This window comes from Bombina bombina, chromosome 6 (genome assembly GCF_027579735.1).
Source record: "Bombina bombina isolate aBomBom1 chromosome 6, aBomBom1.pri, whole genome shotgun sequence".
Taxonomy (NCBI): Eukaryota; Metazoa; Chordata; class Amphibia; order Anura; family Bombinatoridae; genus Bombina; species Bombina bombina.
The window spans coordinates 441,755,204-441,778,532 of NC_069504.1; the positions used below are offsets into that span (position 1 = coordinate 441,755,204).

At 40.1% G+C, this 23,329-nt stretch overlaps 1 protein-coding gene across 1 annotated transcript in view; it reads left to right on the forward strand.

Moving 5' to 3' along the window:
- LOC128663062 (core histone macro-H2A.1) overlaps nucleotides 1-23,329 on the forward strand; it is a 136,087-nt gene that overhangs the window by 66,879 nt on the left and 45,879 nt on the right. Inside the window, 2 exon segments of the mRNA XM_053717203.1 lie at nucleotides 793-899; nucleotides 8,566-8,757. Coding sequence (XP_053573178.1) covers nucleotides 793-899; nucleotides 8,566-8,757 — 299 coding nt within the window.

Below are 23,329 nucleotides of genomic sequence, written 5' to 3' on the forward strand. Positions count from 1 at the left end.
ACCAATTTGATATATTTTAAGAAGATTTAAAACAAATCATATGATATTTAGATTTAAAACACAGATATGTATATTTTACCCAGGTAAAAACATTACAAGTGGTGCCCTATTTAGTGCTTTCACTCACACGCAAACACCGGCAGAAGAGAAATAAAGCGCTGGTATTACAAGTTGAAAGTAAAATGTTTGCGCGCAAGCTAACTGTTGGACTTTGAATATCGTGACCGCGCTAACTTCTTTTCCCCTTAGACTTTAATGGAGCTGCAAATCAGAAAAAAAAACTAACACCTATCATTTGTTCACTAAACCCGACCTGAATTATGAATATTTTACTTTTTAATGTTCTTCACATAGAAGAAAATGAATTTATATGCCCGGGTGCATCCTTATATTCATACGTATAGAATTCTTGTATTAAAAGATTATTTTATTCTTAATCCATTATTTATTTTGCGCTCATGCGGTTGTGTTTACTTTCAACTGAGCGTGTTACCGTGGGTGCAATATTTCAATATCTTGAGCGCTAACTTTAGTCCGCCACTTGTATTCTAGCCCTTACTGTTTTGCCTTGTATTACATCAGTCTATGCGTGTTTAAATTGTTTTTTTTTTTTATGTTTAATTCTTAATTTTTCATTGACCCCACTCTTTTTTTCTTTATTATTCAAGCTACTTTTGAAAATGTCTTATCTCTGCATGCTGCCAAAATTATGAATGATTTTTATATTATCTATAAAATTGCTTTTCAGTTGTACTTTAAGGTTAGACACAATTTGTCTTTTTGTTTTTTTAGCGGAAATTCTAGAATTGGCCGGAAATGCAGCAAGAGACAATAAAAAGGGTAGGGTCTCGCCAAGGCACATCTTACTGGCTATAGCAAATGATGAAGAACTAAATCAGGTAAGTAATGTTTTCAGATAAAACACACAATAGATATTTAAAAAAAGTTATAAAGCAAAATCAATATAGTTAAAATGATTAAAGATAATTGAAACAAAGGATTTAAGAACAATCAAGGTTTATGGCTATGTACAGCATAAAAAAATAGCAGCACACAACAGTTAGGTCCACAAGTATTTGGCCAGTGACACAATTGTAATCATTTTGACTCTGTACGCTACTGCAGTGGATTTGAAATGAAGCAGTCATGATGTGATTGGAGTGTAGACTTTTAGCTTTTTAAATATTGCATGAACTGTTAAGAATTACAACAATTTTCATACATAGCTCACAATTTTCAGGGGCTCAGAAGTAACCGGAAAAACTAACATAATTATTAATCAAAGTATAACTACTTAGGGCTAGATTACAAGTGGAGCGCTAAATGATTGCGCACCCACAAAACAGGCAAATTTGCCCGTTTCGGGGCACGCAATAATTAATCATCCATTACAAGTGACTGGTTATTGTTACAGCGATCTCTGGTTAATTTAAAAATGTGCCCCAAATGTCCCCAAAATACAGTCTAGCATATTTTATTTAAAAATAAATATAGCAGCATCTTTATTTTTATTTTTTTAAATTACTGCACCAGGCATTATTTTGGGGTTAAAGTTGGTGGGAGTGGGGTGTTAGAAAAAAATGGCACTGAAAAGTGCCTTAACACTGCAGTCTATGGGAACTGTGTTCCCTGCAAATATATATGTAGATGCTGCCTTATATACATATATATTTGTGTTAATATGTGTTTATAAGAATGATGTTGTCATAGGAACCTATGGAAGCGCACTTGTGAGCACAATGCGAATGTGAGGTCACGCTTGCATTGCTGTGAACTTGTAATACCATTGCACATTAGCGTACGCTGGTATTACACAGTGGAATGCAAATATCGCTTTCATGAAATCGATATTTAGTGCTCCACTTGTAATCTGGCCCTTAATACGTGATTCAAAATACTTTACAGTAAATGACAGAAATATGGTACCTATGGATCTCAATTTATTATGCGTTTCCTCCTTTTGTTGGTCTTTACTCTAGCTGTCTTAAAGGACCATCGCATAATCGACAATTCTATAGTTAATAGACTGTGCAAAAGCACATAGTCTGAGTAGTAGATTTTTTTTCATGACAAATTTAAAATTAGTTCAGTTTTCCTTGTTCCCACATCATGTGACAACCATCAGCTAATCACAAAATGCATATTTCTTCTGTTAAGTGTGATCAGTCCACGGGTCATCATTACTTCTGGGATATTACTCCTCCCCAACAGGAAGTGCAAGAGGATTCACCCAGCAGAGCTGCATATAGCTCCTCCCCTCTACGTCACTCCCAGTCATTCTCTTGCACCCAACGACTAGATAGGATGTGTGAGAGGACTATGGTGATTATACTTAGTTTTATATCTTCAATCAAAAGTTTGTTATTTTAAAATAGCACCGGAGTGTGTTATTATCTCTCTGGCAGAGTTTGAAGAAGAATCTACCAGAGTTTTTGTTATGATTTTAGCCGGAGTAGTTAAGATCATATTGCTGTTTCTCGGCCATCTGAGGAGAGGTAAACTTCAGATCAGGGGACAGCGGGCAGATGAATCTGCATAGAGGTATGTAGCAGTTTTTATTTTCTGACAATGGAATTGATGAGAAAATCCTGCCATACCGATATAATGTATACTTTACACTTCAGTATTCTGGGGAATGGTACTTCACTAGAATTACACTGTAAGAAATACATAAAGCTGTTTAATAACTAGAGATTATGTTTAACGTTTTTGCTGGAATGTAAAATCGTTTTCATTTACTGAGGTACTGAGTGAATAAATGTTTGGGCACTATTTTTCCACTTGGCAGTTGCTTAATCTGTTTTTCTGATAGTTTCTGTTCTCCCTCACTGCTGTGTGTGAGGGGGAGGGGCCGTTTTTTTGGCGCTTTTACTGCATCAAATATTTCAGTCAGCAACTCATTGTATTCCCTGCATGATCCGGTTCATCTCTACAGAGCTCAGGGGTCTTCAAAACTTATTTTGAGGGAGGTAATTTCTCTCAGCAGAGCTGTGAGAATTATAGTTTGACTGAGATAAACGTTTATTCTGTAATTTGTTTCCTGCTTTCAGAATTTGTTATTTTTGCTAATGGGATTAAACCTTTGCTAAAGTTGTGTTGTTTACAAGGATTGAGGCTATAACTGTTTCAATTTATTAATTTTCAACTGTCATAGATCTTCTGTGCTTCTTAAAGGCACAGTACGTTTTAATATTATTCTAATTGAATTGTATTTCCAAGTTGCAAGTTTATTTGCTAGTGTGTTAAACATGTCTGATTCAGAGGATGATACCTGTGTCATTTGTTGCAATGCCAAAGTGGAGCCCAATAGAAATTTATGTACTAACTGTATTGATGCTACTTTAAATAAAAGTCAATCTGTACAAATTGAACAAATTTCACCAAACAACGAGGGGAGAGTTATGCCGACTAACTCGCCTCACATGTCAGTACCTGCATCTCCCGCTCGGGAGGTGCGTGATATTGTAGCGCCGAGTACATCTGGGCGGCCATTACAAATCACATTACAGGATATGGCTACTGTTATGACTGAAGTTTTGGCTAAATTACCAGAACTAAGAGGTAAGCGTGATCACTCTGGGGTGAGAACAGAGTGCGCTGATAATATTAGGGCCATGTCAGACACTGCGTCACAGGTGGCAGAACATGAGGACGGAGAACTTCATTCTGTGGGTGACGGTTCTGATCCAAACAGACTGGATTCAGATATCTCAAATTTTAAATTTAAACTGGAAAACCTCCGTGTATTACTAGGGGAGGTGTTAGCGGCTCTGAATGATTGTAACACAGTTGCAATACCAGAGAAAATGTGTAGGTTGGATAAATATTTTGCGGTACCGGCGAGTACTGAGGTTTTTCCTATACCTAAGAGACTTACTGAAATTGTTACTAAGGAGTGGGATAGACCCGGTGTGCCGTTCTCACCCCCTCCGATATTTAGAAAAATGTTTCCAATAGACGCCACCACACGGGACTTATGGCAAACGGTCCCTAAGGTGGAGGGAGCAGTTTCTACTTTAGCTAAGCGTACCACTATCCCGGTGGAGGATAGCTGTGCTTTTTCAGATCCAATGGATAAAAAATTAGAGGGTTACCTTAAGAAAATGTTTGTTCAACAAGGTTTTATATTGCAACCCCTTGCATGCATTGCGCCGATCACGGCTGCAGCGGCATTCTGGATTGAGTCTCTGGAAGAGAACATTAGTTCAGCTACTCTGGACGACATTACGGACAGGCTTAGAGTCCTTAAACTAGCTAATTCATTCATTTCGGAGGCCGTAGTACATCTTACTAAACTTACGGCGAAGAATTCAGGATTCGCCATTCAGGCACGCAGGGCGCTGTGGCTAAAATCCTGGTCAGCTGATGTTACTTCTAAGTCTAAATTGCTTAATATACCTTTCAAAGGGCAGACCTTATTCGGGCCCGGGTTGAAAGAGATTATCGCTGACATTACAGGAGGTAAAGGCCATGCCCTGCCTCAGGACAAAGCCAAAGCTAAGGCTAGACAGTCTAATTTTCGTTCCTTTCGTAATTTCAAAGCAGGAGCAGCATCAACTTCCTCTGCACCAAAACAGGAAGGAGCTGTTGCTCGCTACAGACAAGGCTGGAAACCTAACCAGTCCTGGAACAAGGGCAAGCAGACCAGGAAACCTGCTGCTGCCCCTAAAACAGCATGAATTGAGGGCCCCCGATCCGGGATCGGATCTAGTGGGGGGCAGACTTTCTCTCTTCGCCCAGGCTTGGGCAAGAGATGTCCAGGATCCCTGGGCGCTAGAGATATCTCAGGGATACCTTCTGGACTTCAAATACTCTCCTCCAAGAGAGAGATTTCATCTGTCAAGGTTGTCAACAATCCAGACAAAGAAAGAGGCGTTTCTACGCTGCGTACAAGAGCTCTTGTTAATGGGAGTAATCCATCCAGTTCCACGATCGGAACAGGGACAGGGGTTTTACTCAAATCTGTTTGTGGTTCCCAAAAAAGAGGGAACTTTCAGACCAATCCTGGACTTAAAGATCCTAAACAAATTCCTAAGAGTTCCATCGTTCAAGATGGAGACTATTCGGACAATTTTACCTATGATCCAAGAGGGTCAGTACATGACCACTGTAGATTTAAAAGATGCTTACCTTCACATACCGATTCACAAAGATCATTACCGGTACCTAAGGTTTGCCTTCCTAGACAGGCATTACCAGTTTGTGGCTCTTCCATTCGGATTGGCTACAGCTCCAAGAATCTTCACAAAGGTTCTGGGTGCTCTTCTGGCGGTACTAAGACCGCGGGGAATCTCGGTAGCTCCATACCTAGACGACATTCTGATACAAGCTTCAAGCTTTCAAACTGCCAAGTCTCATACAGAGTTAGTACTGGCATTTCTAAGGTCACATGGATGGAAGGTGAACGAAAAGAAAAGTTCACTCGTTCCACTCACAAGAGTTCCCTTCCTGGGGACTCTTATAGATTCTGTAGAAATGAAGATTTACCTGACAGAGGACAGGCTAACAAGACTTCAAAGTGCTTGCCGCACCCTTCATTCCATTCAACACCCGTCAGTGGCTCAATGCATGGAGGTAATCGGCTTAATGGTAGCGGCAATGGACATAGTACCCTTTGCACGCTTACACCTCAGACCACTGCAACTGTGCATGCTAAGTCAGTGGAATGGGGATTACTCAGACTTATCCCCTTCTCTGAATCTGGATCAAGAGACCAGAGATTCTCTTCTATGGTGGCTTTCTCGGCCACATCTGTCCAGGGGGATGCCATTCAGCAGACCAGACTGGACAATTGTAACAACAGACGCCAGCCTTCTAGGCTGGGGTGCCGTCTGGAATTCTCTGAAGGCTCAGGGACAATGGAGTCAGGAGGAGAGTCTCCTGCCAATAAACATTCTGGAATTGAGAGCAGTTCTCAATGCCCTCCTGGCTTGGCCCCAGTTGACAACTCGGGGGTTCGTCAGGTTTCAGTCGGACAACATCACCTAGCTATGATGGAAGTATCAAAGATAATTCGCTGGGCAGAGTCTCACTCTTGCCACCTGTCAGCAATCCACATCCCGGGAGTGGAGAACTGGGAGGCGGATTTCTTAAGTCGTCAGACTTTTCATCCGGGGGAGTGGGAACTCCATCCGGAGGTCTTTGCCCAAATACTTCGACGTTGGGGCAAACCAGAGATAGATCTCATGGCGTCTCGACAGAACGCCAAGCTTCCTCGTTACGGGTCCAGATCCAGGGATCCAGGAGCAGTCCTGATAGATGCCCTGACAGCACCTTGGGACTTCAGGATGGCTTACGTGTTTCCACCCTTCCCGATGCTTCCTCGATTGATTGCCAGAATCAAACAAGAGAGAGCATCAGTGATTATAATAGCACCTGCGTGGCCACGCAGGACTTGGTATGCAGACCTGGTGGACATGTCATCCTGTCCACCTTGGTCTCTACCTCTGAAACAGGACCTTCTGATACAGGGTCCCTTCAAACATCAAAATCTAACTTCTCTGAAGCTGACTGCTTGGAAATTGAACGCTTGATTTTATCAAGACGTGGGTTTTCTGAGTCAGTTATTGATACCTTAATACAGGCTAGGAAACCTGTTACCAGAAAGATTTACCATAAGATATGGCGTAAATACCTATATTGGTGTGAATCCAAAGGTTACTCTTGGAGTAAGGTTAGGATTCCTAGGATATTGTCTTTTCTACAAGAAGGTTTAGAAAAGGGTTTATCTGCTAGTTCATTAAAGGGACAGATCTCAGCTCTGTCCATTCTGTTACACAAACGTCTGTCAGAAGTTCCTGACGTCCAGGCTTTTTGTCAGGCTTTGGCCAGGATTAAGCCTGTGTTTAAAACTGTTGCTCCACCATGGAGTTTAAACCTGGTTCTTAATGTTTTACAGGGCGTTCCGTTTGAACCCCTTCATTCCATTGATATAAAGTTGTTATCTTGGAAAGTTCTATTTTTAATGGCTATTTCCTCGGCTCAAAGAGTCTCTGAATTATCAGCCTTACATTGTGATTCTCCTTATTTGATTTTTCATTCGGATAAGGTAGTTCTGCGTACTAAACCTGGGTTCTTACCTAAGGTAGTTACTAACAGGAATATCAATCAAGAGATTGTTGTTCCTTCTTTGTGCCCAAATCCTTCTTCGAAGAAGGAACGTCTACTGCACAACCTGGATGTAGTCCGTGCTCTAAAATTTTACTTACAGGCAACTAAGGAATTTCGACAAACGTCTTCTCTGTTTGTCGTTTACTCTGGGCAGAGGAGAGGTCAAAAAGCTTCTGCTACCTCTCTTTCTTTTTGGCTTCGTAGCATAATTCGTTTAGCTTATGAGACTGCTGGACAGCAGCCTCCTGAAAGAATTACAGCTCATTCTACTAGAGCTGTGGCTCCCACTTGGGCCTTCAAGAATGAGGCCTCTGTTGAGCAGATTTGCAAGGCTGCAACTTGGTCTTCGCTTCATACTTTTTCCAAATTTTACAAATTTGACACTTTTGCTTCATCGGAGGCTATTTTTGGGAGAAAGGTTCTTCAGGCAGTGGTTCCTTCTGTATAAAGAGCCTGCCTATCCCTCCCGTCATCCGTGTACTTTTGCTTTGGTATTGGTATCCCAGAAGTAATGATGACCCGTGGACTGATCACACTTAACAGAAGAAAACATAATTTATGCTTACCTGATAAATTCCTTTCTTCTGTAGTGTGATCAGTCCACGGCCCGCCCTGTTTTTAAGGCAGGTAAATATTTTTTAATTTATACTCCAGTCACCACTTCACCCTTGGCTTTTCCTTTCTCGTTGGTCCTTGGTCGAATGACTGGGAGTGACGTAGAGGGGAGGAGCTATATGCAGCTCTGCTGGGTGAATCCTCTTGCACTTCCTGTTGGGGAGGAGTAATATCCCAGAAGTAATGATGACCCGTGGACTGATCACACTACAGAAGAAAGGAATTTATCAGGTAAGCATAAATTATGTTACTTATATACTTCTAAACAGATAAAATAATTATTACTTAATAAATTTTCAAATATTTATGGACCTAACTGAATATTTTGCAATTGTCCAACAAATTTCACACTACTGTCATGGCCTACAGTCGCACTGTTCTAATATTGTATTGAAATAATTTGAAGTGTTTAGAGAAAATGGAAAAATCATTTTTATACATAAAGTGAAAAAATAAACAAAGTGAGTAGTATTTTCGAGTAGTAATAGGGAATCTGTATTATCAAGCAAAATAATTTCTCTAACATAAAATATTTTATTTAGTATTGAAGTTATTTCTACAAAACATGTATCGGTATCCCTAAAATTATTTAAAACCAAACATACTGACATCTGTTTTTTTTTAGTTGATCTCTAGGAACTGAAAGGAAAATATTATAAAAGAAAAAGTACCTTGCAAAACGAGGGTAAACTACTCTGATGGTTCTTACCTTGTATTTTCAGTGATTAATATAGTAATTTCTATACAACTGTTTAGTGTTATACCTGAGCCATCTATATTTTAAATATCAATAAAACTTTTTATCTGACATTACATAGGCCATTTATTTTTTTTATCTAGCTTTTGAAAGGTGTCACAATAGCGAGTGGTGGTGTTTTGCCAAATATTCACCCAGAACTGTTGGCAAAAAAGCGTGGAACCAAAGGTAAACTGGAAGCCATCATTACTCCTCCGCCTGCTAAAAAATCTAAAACTTTGCCAAAAATTGTATCAAAGAAACCAGGAGCCAAAAAAGTGGTGAGAAAATCCAAGGTATGTTAATTGATTTGACTTTTTGTTTTTGAACTATTTTCCAATAAATTACTTAAATTATTAAAGGGACACTGAACTCAATTTTTTTTCTTTCATGATTCAGATAGAGCATGCAATTTTAAGCAACTTTCTAATTTACTTCTTATCAATTTTTCTTTATTCTCTTGCTATCGTTATTTGAAAAAGAAGGCATCTAAGCTAAGGAGCCACCAAATGTTTGGTTCAGAACCACGGACAGCACTTATTTATTGGTGTTGTCCAATCAGCAAGGTTTGTTCACCAAAAATGGGCCGGCATCTAAACTTTAATTCTTGCTTTTCAAATAAACATACCAAGAGAATGAAGAAAATTTGATAATATTAGTAAATTAGAAAGTTGCTTAAAATTGCATGCGCTATCTGAATCACTAAATAATTTTTTGTTGCTCAGTGTCCCTTTAAGTATACTAATTAGACTGGAATAATTTATCCTTCATATTTTTTTTAAACAATTCAATAAAGCTTATTGGAGAAATGAGCAGCCTTATCATGTCTGTAATGTCCCTTGTATAGAAAAAAAATATTTTTGAATCAGGAGCTTACTTTAGAGAGTTGTTATATTTTTTTTGTTTCTTAGGAGTAGAAGGCAAGAATAATTACTTGTTGATTTGGATATGAATGAGTGTCTAATTCCTTTTTAACATTATTTCTTGTTTTTCATCACAGCAAGACTTTGTATACAATTATTACCACTTAAATGTATTTCTCCTACATTGGTGTGTCCGGTCCATGGCTTCATCCTTACTTGTGGGAATATTCTCTTCCCCAACAGGAAATGGCAAAGAGAGCACAGCAAAAGCTGCCCATATAGCTCCCCCTCTGGCTCCGCCCCCCAGTCATTCTCTTTGCCGCTCTGAACAAGTAGCATCTCCACGGGGATGGTAAAGAGTATGTGGTGTTAGTTGTAGTTTTTATTTCTTCTATCAAGAGTTTGTTATTTTAAAATAGTGCCGGTTTGTACTATTTACTCTACAACAGAAAGTGATGAAGAGTTCTGTTTAAAGAGGAGTATGATTTTAGCAGCAGTAACTAAAATCCATTGCTGTTCCCACGCAGGACTGTTGAGCCCAGAGAACTTCAGTTGGGGGGAACAGTTTGCAGACTTTTCTGCTCAAGGTATGACTAGTCCATTTTCTAACAAGACATAGTAATGCTAGAAGGCTGTCATTTTCCCTTATGGGATCGGTAAGCCATTTTTCTTAGACTCATAACAGAATGAAGGCTTATTAATGGGCTATATACTGGTTGACACTATTGTGGGCTAAATCGATTGATTTATACAATATTTATATGTCTTTTGGAGTGTTTTGGAACTTGAAAACACTTTGGGAACGTTTTTTATTCGCCTGGCAGTCGTTTAGACACCTAATCTTGTCAGGAAGGGCCCTTCACTCTGGTATGCAGAGGGAGGAGGCCTCATTTTCGCGCCTTAATTGCGCAGTTACTTCTGAAAGCAGTGCATGCAGCTTCATGTGAGAGGGTCCTGTGGCCATAAAAAACGATTCTAGAAGGCTTATTTCTGTGGTGAATAACCCCCAAGGAAAGGTAAAGCCGCAGCAAAGGCTGTGGCAGAGACTGTAGTGAGTTTAAACTGCTAAATTGAACAAATAGCTCCAGTTTGCTCATTTAAGGGGTTACAAACTGCAAGGATCGGATATTTCCTTCATAGTTTTTCACACATGCAGGAATAAAGTGTGCTCTGTTTAACATTTAAAGAGACAGTAACGGTTTTGTTTAAAAACGGTTTTATTGCATTAATACCCTGTATAAGTCTGTCTAACATGTCTGTACCTTCAGATAGAACATGTTCTGTGTGTATGGAGGCCAAGGTGGTTCCCCCTTTAAATGTATGTGAAAATTGTGCCGTGGCGTCCAAACAAAGTAAGGACAGTACTGTCACATTTAATAAGATTGCCCAAGATGATTCTTCAAATGAAGGTAGTGGGGATAGTTCATCATCCTCTCCTTCTGTGTCAACACCAGTTATGCCCGCGCAGGCAACACCTAGTACATCTAGCGCGCCAATGCTTGTTACTATGCAACAATTAACGGCAGTAATGGATAATTCTATAGCTAATCTTTTATCCAAACTGCCAGCATTTCCAAGAAAGCGTGATTGCTCAGTTTTAAATACAGAGGATGAGCAAGGGTGCGCTGATGATAATTTATCTGTTATACCCTCACACCAGTCAGAATTGGCAGTGAGGGAGGGTCTGTCGGAGGGAGAAATTTCCGATTCAGGAAAAGTTTCTCAACAGGCAGAACCTGATATTGTGACGTTTAAATTTAAGTTAGAACATCTCCGCGCCCTGCTTAAGGAGGTGCGAACTACTCTGGATGATTGTGATTCTTTGGTGATTCCAGAGAAATTGTGCAAAATGGACAAATTCCTTGAGATCCCTGTGCACGCTGATGCCTTTCCGATACCCAAAAGGGTGGCGGACATAGTGACTAAGGAGTGGGAGAAGCCAGGTATACCTTTTTGTCCCACCTCCTATATTTAAGAAAATGTTCCCCATTGTCGACCCCAGAAGGGACGCATGGTAAACAGTTCCTAAGGTTGATGGGGCAGTTTCTACGTTGGCCAAACGCACGACTATTCCCATTGAGGACAGTTGTGCTTTCAAAGATCCTATGGATAAAAAATTGGAAGGATTGCTTAAAAAGATATTTGTTCAGCAAGGTTTCCTTCTCCAACCAATTTCATGCATTATTCCTGTCACAACGGCGGCGTCTTTTTGGTTCGAGGAACTAGAAAATTCGCTCAATAAGGAGACTCCATATGAGCAAGTCTTGGACAGAATTCACGCACTAAAGTTGGCTAATTCCTTTATTTTAGATGCCGCTTTGCAATTGGCGAAATTAGCGGCAAAAAATTCAGGTTTTGCAATTGTGGCGCGCAGAACGCTTTGGCTAAAATCTTGGTCGGCAGATGTGTCATCCAAGACAAAATTGCTTAATATTCCTTTCAAAAGTAAGACCCTTTTTGGGCCAGAATTGAAGGAGATTATTTCAGACATCACTGGGGGAAAGGGCCATGCCCTCCCACAGGATAGGCCTTTCAAGGCTAAGAACAAATCTAATTTTAGTTCCTTTCGCAACTTCAGGAACGGACCGTCTCCTAACTCTGCAGCCTCTAGACAAGAGGGTAACGCTTCCCAGGCTAAGCCAGCATGGAAACCAATGCAAGGCTGGATCAAGGGTAAACAGGCCAAGAAGCCTGCTGCTGCTACCAAGACAGCATGAAGGGGTAGCCCCCGATCCGGGACCGGATCTAGTAGGGGGCAGACTTTCTCTCTTTGCTCAGGCTTGGGCAAGAGACGTTCAGGATCCCTGGGCACTAGAAATAGTCTCTCAGGGTTATCTTCTAGAGTTCAAGGAACTTCCTCCAAGGGGAAGGTTCCACATGTCTCGCTTATCTTCATACCAGATAAAGAGACGGGCTTTCTTACATTGCGTAGGAGATCTTTTAAAGATGGGAGTGATACACCCAGTTCCAACAGTGGAACAAGGTCGGGGGTTTTACTCAAACCTGTTTGTAGTTCCCAAAAAAGAGGGAACTTTCAGACCAATTCTGGATTTAAAAATTCTAAACAAATTCCTCAGAGTTCCATCGTTCAATCGTTCGGGTCAATACATGACTACCGTGGACTTAAAGGATGCGTACCTACATATTCCTATCCACAAAGATCATCATCAGTTCCTAAGGTTCGCCTTTCTGGACAAACATTACCAGTTTGTGGCTCTCCCGTTAGGTTTAGCCACTGCTCCCAGAATTTTCACAAAGGTGCTAGGGTCCCTTCTAGCGGTTCTAAGACCGAGGGGCATTGCAGTGGCACCTTACCTAGACGACATCCTAATCCAAGCGTCGTCCCTTTCAAGATCAAGGGCTCATACAGACATTGTATTAGCTTTTCTCAGGTCTCACGGATGTAAGGTGAACGTGGAAAAGAGTTCCCTGTCCCCGTCTACAAGGGTTCCCTTTCTGGGAACAATAATAGATTCTGTAGAAATGAAGATCTTTCTGACAGAGGTCAGAAAATTAAAGCTTCTAAATGCTTGTCAAGTTCTTTAATCTATTCCTCAGCCTTCCATAGCTCAGTGCATGGAAGTAATAGGTCTAATGGTTGCAGCAATGGACGTGGTTCCTTTTGCTCGAATTCATCTAAGATCATTGCAACTGTGCATGCTCAAACAGTGGAATGGGGATTATGCAGACTTGTCTCCCCAGATTCAAGTAGACCAGTTTACCAGAGACTCACTCCGTTGGTGGTTGACTCAGGATCACCTGTCTCAGGGAATGAGTTTCCGCAGACCAGAGTGGGTCATTGTCATGACCGACGCCAGTCTATTAGGCTGGGGCGCGGTCTGGGACTCCCTGAAAGCTCTGGGTCTATGGTCTCGGGAAGAGTCTCTTCTCCCGATAAACATTCTGGAACTGAGAGCGATATTCAATGCGCTCCGGGCTTGGCCTCAACTAGCGAAGGCCGGATTCATAAGATTTCAGTCGGACAACATGACGACTGTAGCTTACATCAATCATCAGGGGGGAACAAAGAGTTCCTTGGCGATGAGAGAGGTATCCAAGATCATCAAATGGGCGGAGGATCACTCCTTCCATCTATCTGCAATTCACATCCCAGGAGTAGACAACTGGGAGGCGGATTATTTGAGTCGTCAGACTTTCCATCCGGGGGAGTGGGAACTCCACCCGGAGGTCTTTGCCCAGTTAACTCAATTATGGGGCATTCCAGATATGGATCTGATGGCGTCTCGTCAGAACTTCAAGGTTCCTCGCTACGGGTCCAGATCCACGGATCCCAAGGCGACACTAGTGGATGCATTAGTGGCGCCTTGGTCGTTCAACCTAGCTTATGTGTTTCCACCGTTTCCTCTCCTTCCCAGGCTCGTAGCCAGGATCAAACAGGAGAAGGCCTCAGTGATTCTGATAGCTCCTGCGTGGCCACGCAGGACCTGGTATGCAGACCTGGTGAATATGTCATCGGCTCCACCATGGAAGCTACCTTTGAGACAGGATCTTCTAGTACAAGGTCCATTCGAACATCCAAATCTAGTCTCTCTGCAGCTGACTGCTTGGAAATGGAACACTTGATTTTATCTAAGCGTGGGTTTTCAGATTCAGTTATAGATACTCTGGTCCAAGCCAGAAAACCTGTGACTAGGAAAATTTACCATAAAATATGGAAAAAATATATCTGTTGGTGTGAATCCAAGGGATTCTCTTGGAGTAAAATTAAAATTCCTAGGATTCTTTCCTTTCTCCAAGAGGGTTTGGATAAAGGGTTGTCGGCGAGTTCTCTAAAAGGACAGATATCTGCTCTGTCTGTTTTGTTACACAAACTCCTGGCAGCAGTGCCAGATGTACAAGCATTTGTACAGGCCTTAGTCAGAATCAAGCCTGTTTACAGACCCATGACTCCTCCATGGAGTCTAAATTTAGTTCTTTCAGTTCTTCAAGGGGTTCCATTTGAACCTTTGCATTCCATAGATATTAAGTTACTATCTTGGAAAGTTCTGTTTTTGGTTGCTATTTCTTCTGCTAGAAGAGTTTCTGAATTGTCTGCTTTGCAGTGTGATCCACCCTATCTGGTATTCCATGCAGATAAGGTTGTTTTCTTTCATGTAATTAGCAAGAGTCCATGAGCTAGTGACGTATGGGATATACATTCCTACCAGGAGGGGCAAAGTTTCCCAAACCTCAAAATGCCTATAAATACACCCCTCACCACACCCACAAATCAGTTTTACAAACTTTGCCTCCTATGGAGGTGGTGAAGTAAGTTTGTGCTAGATTCTACGTTGATATGCGCTCCGCAGCAGGTTGGAGCCCGGTTTTCCTCTCAGCGTGCAGTGAATGTCAGAGGGATGTGAGGAGAGTATTGCCTATTTGAATTCAATGATCTCCTTCTACGGGGTCTATTTCATAGGTTCTCTGTTATCGGTCGTAGAGATTCATCTCTTACCTCCCTTTTCAGATCGATGATATACTCTTATTTATATACCATTACCTCTGCTGATTTTCGTTTCAGTACTGGTTTGGCTTTCTACAACATGTAGATGAGTGTCCTGGGGTAAGTAAATCTTATTTTCTGTGACACTCTAAGCTATGGTTGGGCACTTTTTTATAAAGTTCTAAATATATGTATTCAAACATTTATTTGCCTTGACTCAGGATGTTCAACATTCCTTATTTCAGACAGTCAGTTTCATATTTGGGATAATGCATATGAATAAATCAATTTTTTTTTCTTACCTTAAAAATTTGACTTTTTCCCTGTGGGCTGTTAGGCTCGCGGGGGCTGAAAATGCTTCATTTTATTGCGTCATTCTTGGCGCTGACTTTTTTGGCGCAAATTTTTTTTTTTCTGTTTCCGGCGTCATACGTGTCGCCGGAAGTTGCGTCATTTTTGACGTTCTTTTGCGCCAAAAGTGTCGGCGTTCCAGATGTGGCATCATTTTTGGCGCCAAAAGCATTTAGGCGCCAAATAATGTTGGCGTCATTTTTGGCGCTAAAAAAATATGGGCGTCACTATTGTCTCCACATTATTTAAGTCTCATTTTTTATTGCTTCTGGTTGCTAGAAGCTTGTTCACTGGCATTTTTTTCCCATTCCTGAAACTGTCATTTAAGGAATTTGATCAATTTTGCTTTATATGTTGTTTTTTCTATTACATATTGCAAGATGTCCCACGTTGAAACTGAGTCAGAAGATACTTCTGGAAAATCGCTGCCTGGGGCTGGAGCTACCAAAGCTATGTGTATCTACTGTAAACTTATGGTATCTGTTCCTCCAGCTGTTGTTTGTACTGTTTTGTCATGACAAACTGTTAATGCAGATAATATTTCCTTTAGTACTGTTACATTACCTGTTGCTGTTCTGTCAACATCTAATACTCAGAGTGTTCCTGATAACATAAGAGATTTTGTTTCTAAATCCATTAAGAAGACTATGTCTGTTTTTCCTCCTTCTAGTAAACGTAAAAAGTCTTTTAAAACTTCTCATTTTTCAGATGAATTTTTAAATGAACATCATCATTCTGATTCTGATTATGGTTCTTCTGGTTCAGAGGATTCTGTCTCAGAGGTTGATGCTGATAAATCTTCATATTTATTTTAAATGGAATTTATTCGTTCTTTACTTAAAGAAGTCCTAATTGCATTAGAAATTGAGGATTCTGGTCCTCTTGATACTAAATCTAAACGTTTAGATAAGGTTTTTAAATCTCCTGTAGTTATTCCAGAAGTTTTTCCTGTCTTTAGTGCTATTTCTGAAGTAATTTCCAGGGAATGGAATAATTTGGGTAATTCATTTACTCCTTCTAAACGTTTTAAGCAATTATATCCTGTGCCATCTGACAGATTAGAGTTTTGGGACAAAATCCCTAAAGTTGATGGGGCTGTCTCTACTCTTGTTAAGCGTACTACTATTCCTACGGCAGATGGTACTTCCTTAAGGATCCTTTAGATAGGAAACTTGAATCCTTTCTAAGAAAAGCTTACTTGTGTTCAGGTAATCTTCTTAGACCTGCTATATCTTTAGCGGATGTTGCTGCAGATTCATCTTTTGGTTAGAAGCTTTAGCGCAACAAGTAACAGATCATAATTCTCATAGCATTTTTATTCTTCTTCAACATGCTAATATTTTTATTTGTGATGCCATCTTTGATATCATTAGAGTTGATGTCAGGTATATGTCTCTAGCTATTTTAGCTAGAAGAGCTTTATGGCTTAAGACTTGGAATGCTGATATGTCTTCTAAGTCTACTCTGGTTTCCCTTTCTTTCCAGGGTAATAATCGTTTTCGTTCCTTTCGTCACAACAAGGAACAAAAACCTGATCCTTCATCCTCAGGAGCGGTATCAGTTTGGAAACCATCTCCAGTCTGGAATAAATCCAAGCCTTTTAGAAAATCAAAGCCAGCTCCTAAGTCCACATGAAGGTGCGGCCCTCATTTCAGCTCAGCTGGTAGGGGGCAGATTACGTTTTTTCAAAGAAATTTGGATCAATTCCGTTCACAATCTTTGGTTTCAAAAGGGTACAGAATTGGCTTCAAGATAAGGCCTCCTGCAAAGAGGTTTTTTTCTTTCCCGTGTCCCAGTAAACCCAGCGAAGGCTCAAGCATTTCTGAAATGTGTTTCAGATCTAGAGTTGACTGGAGTAATTTTGCCAGTTCCAGTTCTGGAACAGGGACTGGGGTTTTATTCAAATCTCTTCATTGTACCAAAGAAGGAAAATTCCTTCAGACCAGTTCTGGATCTAAAAATATTGAATCGTTATGTAAGGATACCAACATTCAAAATGGTAACTGTAAGGACTATCCTGCCTTTTGTTCAACAAGGGCATTATATGTCTACAATAGATTTACAGGTTGCATATCTGCATATTCCGATTCATCCAGATCACTATCAGTTTCTGAGATTCTCTTTCCTAGACAAGCATTACCAATTTGTGGCTCTGCCGTTTGGCCTAGCTACAGCTCCAAGAATTTTTACGAAGGTTCTCGGTGCCCTTCTGTCTGTAATCAGAGAACAGGGTATTGTGGTATTCCTTATTTGGACGATATCTTGGTACTTGCTCAGTCTTCACATTTAGCAGAATCTCATACGAATCGACTTGTGTTGTTTCTTCAACATCATGGTTGGAGGATCAATTTACCAAAAAGTTCATTGATTCCTCAGACTCAGGTAACCTTTTTAGGTTTTCAGATAGATTCAGTGTCCATGACTCTATCTTTGATAGACATGAGACGTCTAAAGTTGATATCAGCTTGTCGAAACCTTCAGTCACAATCTTTCCCTTCGGTAGCCTTATGCATGGAAATTCTAGGTCTTATAACTGCGGCATCGGACGCGATCCCCTTTGCTCGTTTTCACATGCGGCCTCTTCAGCTCTGTATGCTGAACCAGTGGTGCAGGGATTACACAAAGATATCTCAATTAATATCTTTAAAACCGATTGTACGACACTCTCTGACGTGGTGGACAGATCACCATCGTTTAGTTCAGGTAATTTCAACAGATGCAAGTCTTACAGGTTGGGGAGCTGTGTGGGGGTCTCTGACAGCGCAAGGGGTTTGGGAAATCTCAGGAGGTGAGATTACCGATCAATATTTTGGAACTCCGTGCAATTTTCAGAGCTCTTCAGTCTTGGCCTCTTCTAAAGAGAGAATCGTTCATTTGTTTTCAGACAGACAATGTCACAACTGTGGCATACATCAATCATCAAGGAGGGACTCACAGTCCTCTGGCTATGAAAGAAGTATCTCGATTTCTGGTATGGGCGGAATCCAGCTCCTGTCTAGTTTCTGCGGTTCATATCCCAGGTATAGACAATTGGGAAGCAGATTATCTCAGTCGCCACACGTTACATCCGGGCGAATGGTCTCTTCTCCCAGAGGTATTTCTTCAGATTGTTCAAATATGGGGTCTTCCAGAAATAGATCTGATGGCTTCTCATCTAAACACGAAACTTCCCAGGTATCTGTCCAGATCCAGGGATCCTCAAGCGGAAGCAGTGGATGCGTTGTCACTTCCTTGGAAGTATCATCCTGCCTATATCTTTCCGCCTCTAGTTCTTCTTCCAAGAGTAATCTCCAAGATTCTGAAGGAATGCTCGTTTGTTCTGCTGGTGGCTCCAGCATGGCCTCACAGGTTTTGGTATGCGGATCTTGTCCGGATGGCCTCTTGCAAACCGTGGACTCTTCCGTTAAGACCAGACCTTCTGTCACAAGGTCCTTTTTTCCATCAGGATCTCAAATCCTTAAATTTAAAGGTATGGAGATTGAACGCTTGATTCTTAGTCAAAGAGGTTTCTCTGACTCTGTGATTAATACTATGTTACAGGCTCGTAAATCCGTATCTAGGGAGATATATTATAGAGTCTGGAAGACTTATATTTCTTGGTGTCTTTCTCATCATTTTTCCTGGCATTCTTTTAGAATTCCGAGAATTTTACAGTTTCTTCAGGATGGTTTGGATAAAGGTTTGTCTGCAAGTTCCTTGAAAAGACAAATCTATGCTCTTTCTGTTCTTTTTCACAGAAAGATTGCTAATCTTCCTGATATTCATTGTTTTGTACAAGCTTTGGTTCGTATAAAACCTGTCATTAAGTCAATTTCTCCTCCTTGGAGTTTGAATTTGGTTCTGGGGGCTCTTCAAGCTCCTCCGTTTGAACCTATGCATTCTTTGGACATTAAATTACTTTCTTGAAAAGTTTTGTTCCTTTTGGCCATCTCTTCTGCCAGAAGAGTTTCTGAATTATCTGCTCTTTCTTGTGAGTCTCCTTTTCTGATTTTTCATCAGGATAAGGCGGTGTTGCGAACTTCTTTTAAATTTTTACCTAAGGTTGTGAATTCTAACAACATTAGTAGAGAAATTGTGGTTCCTTCATTATGTCCTAATCCTAAGAATTCTATGGAGAAATCATTGCTTTCTTTGGATGTAGTTAGAGCTTTGAAATATTATGTTGAAGCTACTAAGAATTTCCGAAAGACTTCTAGTCTATTTGTTATCTTTTCCGGTTCTAGGAAAGGTCAGAAGGCTTCTGCCATTTCTTTGGCATCTTGGTTGAAATCTTTAATTCATCATGCTTATGTCGAGTCGGGTAAAACTCCGCCTCAAAGGATTACAGCTCATTCTACTAGGTCAGTTTCTACTTCCTGGGCGTTTAGGAATGAAGCTTCGGTTGTTCAGATTTGCAAAGCAGCAACTTGGTCTTCTTTGCATACTTTTACTAAATTCTACCATTTTGATGTGTTTTCTTCTTCTGAAGCAATTTTTGGTAGAAAAGTACTTCAGGCAGCTGTTTCAGTTTGATTCTTCTGCTTATAATTTCAGTTTTTTTCATTATAAGTTTTAAACTTTGTTTGGGTGTGGATTATTTTCAGCAGAATTGGCTGTCTTTATTTTATCCCTCCCTCTCTAGTGACTCTTGCGTGGAAGATCCGCATCTTGGGTAGTCATTATCCCATACGTCACTAGCTCATGGACTCTTGCTAATTACATGAAAGAAAACATAATTTATGTAAGAACTTACCTGATTAATTCATTTCTTTCATATTAGCAAGAGTCCATGAGGCCCACCCTTTTTTGTGGTGGTTATGATTTTTTTGTATAAAGCACAATTATTCCAATTCCTTATATTTATGCTTCGCACTTTTTTCTTATCACCCCACTTCTTGGCTATTCGTTAAAATGATTTGTGGGTGTGGTGAGGGGTGTATTTATAGGCATTTTAAGGTTTGGGAAACTTTGCCCCTCCTGGTAGGAATGTATATCCCATACGTCACTAGCTCATGGACTCTTGCTAATATGAAAGAAATGAATTTGTCAGGTAAGTTCTTACATAAATTATGTTTTGCGTACCAAACCTGGTTTTCTTCCAAAAGTGGTTTCCAACAGGAATATTAACCAGGAAATAGTTGTTCCTTCTCTGTGTCCGAATCCAGCTTCGAAGAAGGAACGTTTGTTACACAATTTAGATGTGGTCCGTGCTTTAAAATTTCAGACAAACATCATCTTTGTTTATGGTTTATTCTGGTAAGAGGAGAGGGCAGAAAGCTACTGCTACCTCTCTTTCTTTTTGGCTGAAAAGCATCATCCGATTGGCTTATGAGACTGCCGGACGGCAGCCTCCTGAACGAATTACAGCTCACTCTACTAGAGCTGTGGCTTCCACATGGGCCTTCAAGAACGAGGCTTCTGTTGATCAGATATGTAAGGCAGCGACTTGGTCTTCTCTGCACACTTTTGCCAAATTTTACAAATTTGATACTTATGCTTCTTCGGAGGAAAGGTTTTGCAAGCCGTGGTGCCTTCCGTTTAGGTAACCTGACTTGTTCCCTCCCTTCATCCGTGTCCTAAAGCTTTGGTATTGGTTCCCACAAGTAAGGATGAAGCCGTGGACCGGACACACCAATGTAGGAGAAAACAGAATTTATGCTTACCTGAAAAATTTCTTTCTCCTACGGTGTGTCCGGTCCACGGCCCGCCCTGGCTTTTTAGTCAGGTTCCAAATTTTTTCTTTCTATACACTACAGTCACCACGGCACCCTATGGTTTCTCCTTTTTCTCCTAACCGTCGGTCGAATGACTGGGGGCGGAGCCAAAGGGGGAGCTATATGGGCAGCTTTTGCTGTGCTCTCTTTTCCATTTCCTGTTGGGGAAGAGAATATTCCCACAAGTAAGGATGAAGCCGTGGACCGGACACACCGTAGGAGAAAGAAATTTATCAAGTAAGCATAAATTCTGTTTTTATTGTCTATAGTATTCACAAATATAAAACAAATCTACATTAAAAAGTGAATACAACTTGAATTTTAAAGTTAATTCCATTTGTAATGTGGTGTTATTGTATTACTTGAATGCAGTAGGTGAGAAAACAAATGTTGCAATTAAACACTCTGCCTTTTTGTATATCAAATATATTTCAGAATCTTATTGAATTGTATTGTTTTTGTATAGAAAAAAATACTCCTAGAAACATGTAATACTATTTCAGGGGTATATGTACATATACTCAGTGCATTGCATTCAGACACTGGTTCTGCCACCTTCTACTACAAGTATTTTTGCTAATATTGCAGCAGTGAATTATTTGTCATTGTGAAAGAAAAACAAAATCAGTTTATCAAAACATTGGACTCCATTTAACAATGTGTTGGTGGACAGTATTCCATATAGACTGCTTCTTCTTAAAGGGACATGAAACCCAACATTTTTCTTTCATTATTAAGATAGACCATACAATTTAAAACAACGTTCTAGTGTACATCTATTACCAAATTTGCTTCATTGTCTTTTTATCCTTTGTTGAAGGAGCAAGAATTCACTAATTTGAGCTAGCTGAAAGACAATGACAAGAATTATATATGTGTAGTCAACAATCAGCAGCTTTTGAGCCTACTAAGGTATACTTTTTAACAAAGGATACAAAGAGTATGAAACACATTAGATAATAGAAATAAATTGTAAAGTCATTTAAAATGGTGGGTCAATGTGGACAATGATTTATGATGATAGATTCCCTTTATACAGCCCTATCCATCCTCTCTATTTTTTGTAACAGTTCCATGGGTTAATAATAAAGATGTTTTTTTAGTGTTTAAATTCCACTCTCTATCCAAATCATGAAAGAAAAAATGTGGGAGGCCTGGATTTGATCCTGGGACACCTGATTCACAGCTTGTTTCCCTGTTCCTGCACGACCAGAAAGTTTTGTATTCATTGAAGTTTTTGGAGACCTGTTACCTGCAATGGATAGCTCTCTGGCTCCACCTGCAGGTAGTTTTGCAATCAGGAAAAAGTAGTGGTATTTACACACTAGTTCTATACTTCAAAGTAAAAAGTAGTGGAATTTAAACACTAAAAAAACATCTTTATTATTAACCCATGGAACTGTTACAAAAAATAGAGAGGATGGATAGGGCTGTATAAAGGGAATCTATCATCATAAATCATTGTCCACATTGACCCACCATTCAAGGAAAGTTCAAAACTAACCATAGAACCAAGGAATGAGTGTGCTAAAAAGTGTGCCACCCAAAAAACAAAGTTGAAATTAGTCACAGCTCGATCAACATAAAGGTTAGTGGAATGTGAAGTTCCTCAATAATGCATGCTAACAGGCATTTCAAGGTGCTCTAAGGCGTCCTCCTACCTGCAAGTATCATAGGTGAACCGAGTCTGCTAATTTCTAGCTAAAGCACCCTACTCTAAAGCAAGCATTCACCCTGTTTGGTTTCAGTTGATACTCGTATCAAAAAAGGTTATGCTGAGCCTCATAGTCACAACATTCAAATTAGCAACACTCAACATGTAGCAAACATGCTATTAAATAATGTATCAACTTAATGCAATGCACAAATGCCACGACTCCCTGTGCTCGGCCCACAATGCGTTTAGTCACCGACACTTGACTTCGTCAGGGAAAAAGGGCCAGTTTTGATCTTAATTTCTTTAATATCTCAATCCATTTCTATGGTTAAATATCAACAAATCATCTCATAAGCAGAAGTGTTCACTACCTAACATTAAATCATTTTAGAATATCATGAGCAATAGAGACTGCGGCAAAATCAAAAATACAAACAGGAGAATTTTATGTATATCATAGAAGCCCTCACACCAAACAACAAAAACAAGTAAATGAGAAATTAGATCATATTTAATAGACATGTGCATGGGCGAAATTTTTGGTTTGGCCAAATATTTCGTTTTGAATTTTCAAAATACTTTTTTTGAAAATAAATATATTCAATGCCCATGCTTTTTGGTATTTGTCTCGCTAAACAAATACCGACCATTCTTGGAACATTTAAACTAATTTTTTACATGTTCTCCTGTAGCAAATACAATACTCACCTAAGCCTCCTGTTTGTGCGGCCGAGGTTCTATGAAAAGAAAGCGTATCAGACTGGGCTGGTAACATAAGTTAAGAAGCAGCGGTCTTAAAACTGCTGCTCTTTAACTTATCCGCCACCTCTGAGGCGGCGGACAGCAATAATCCCGTTTAGA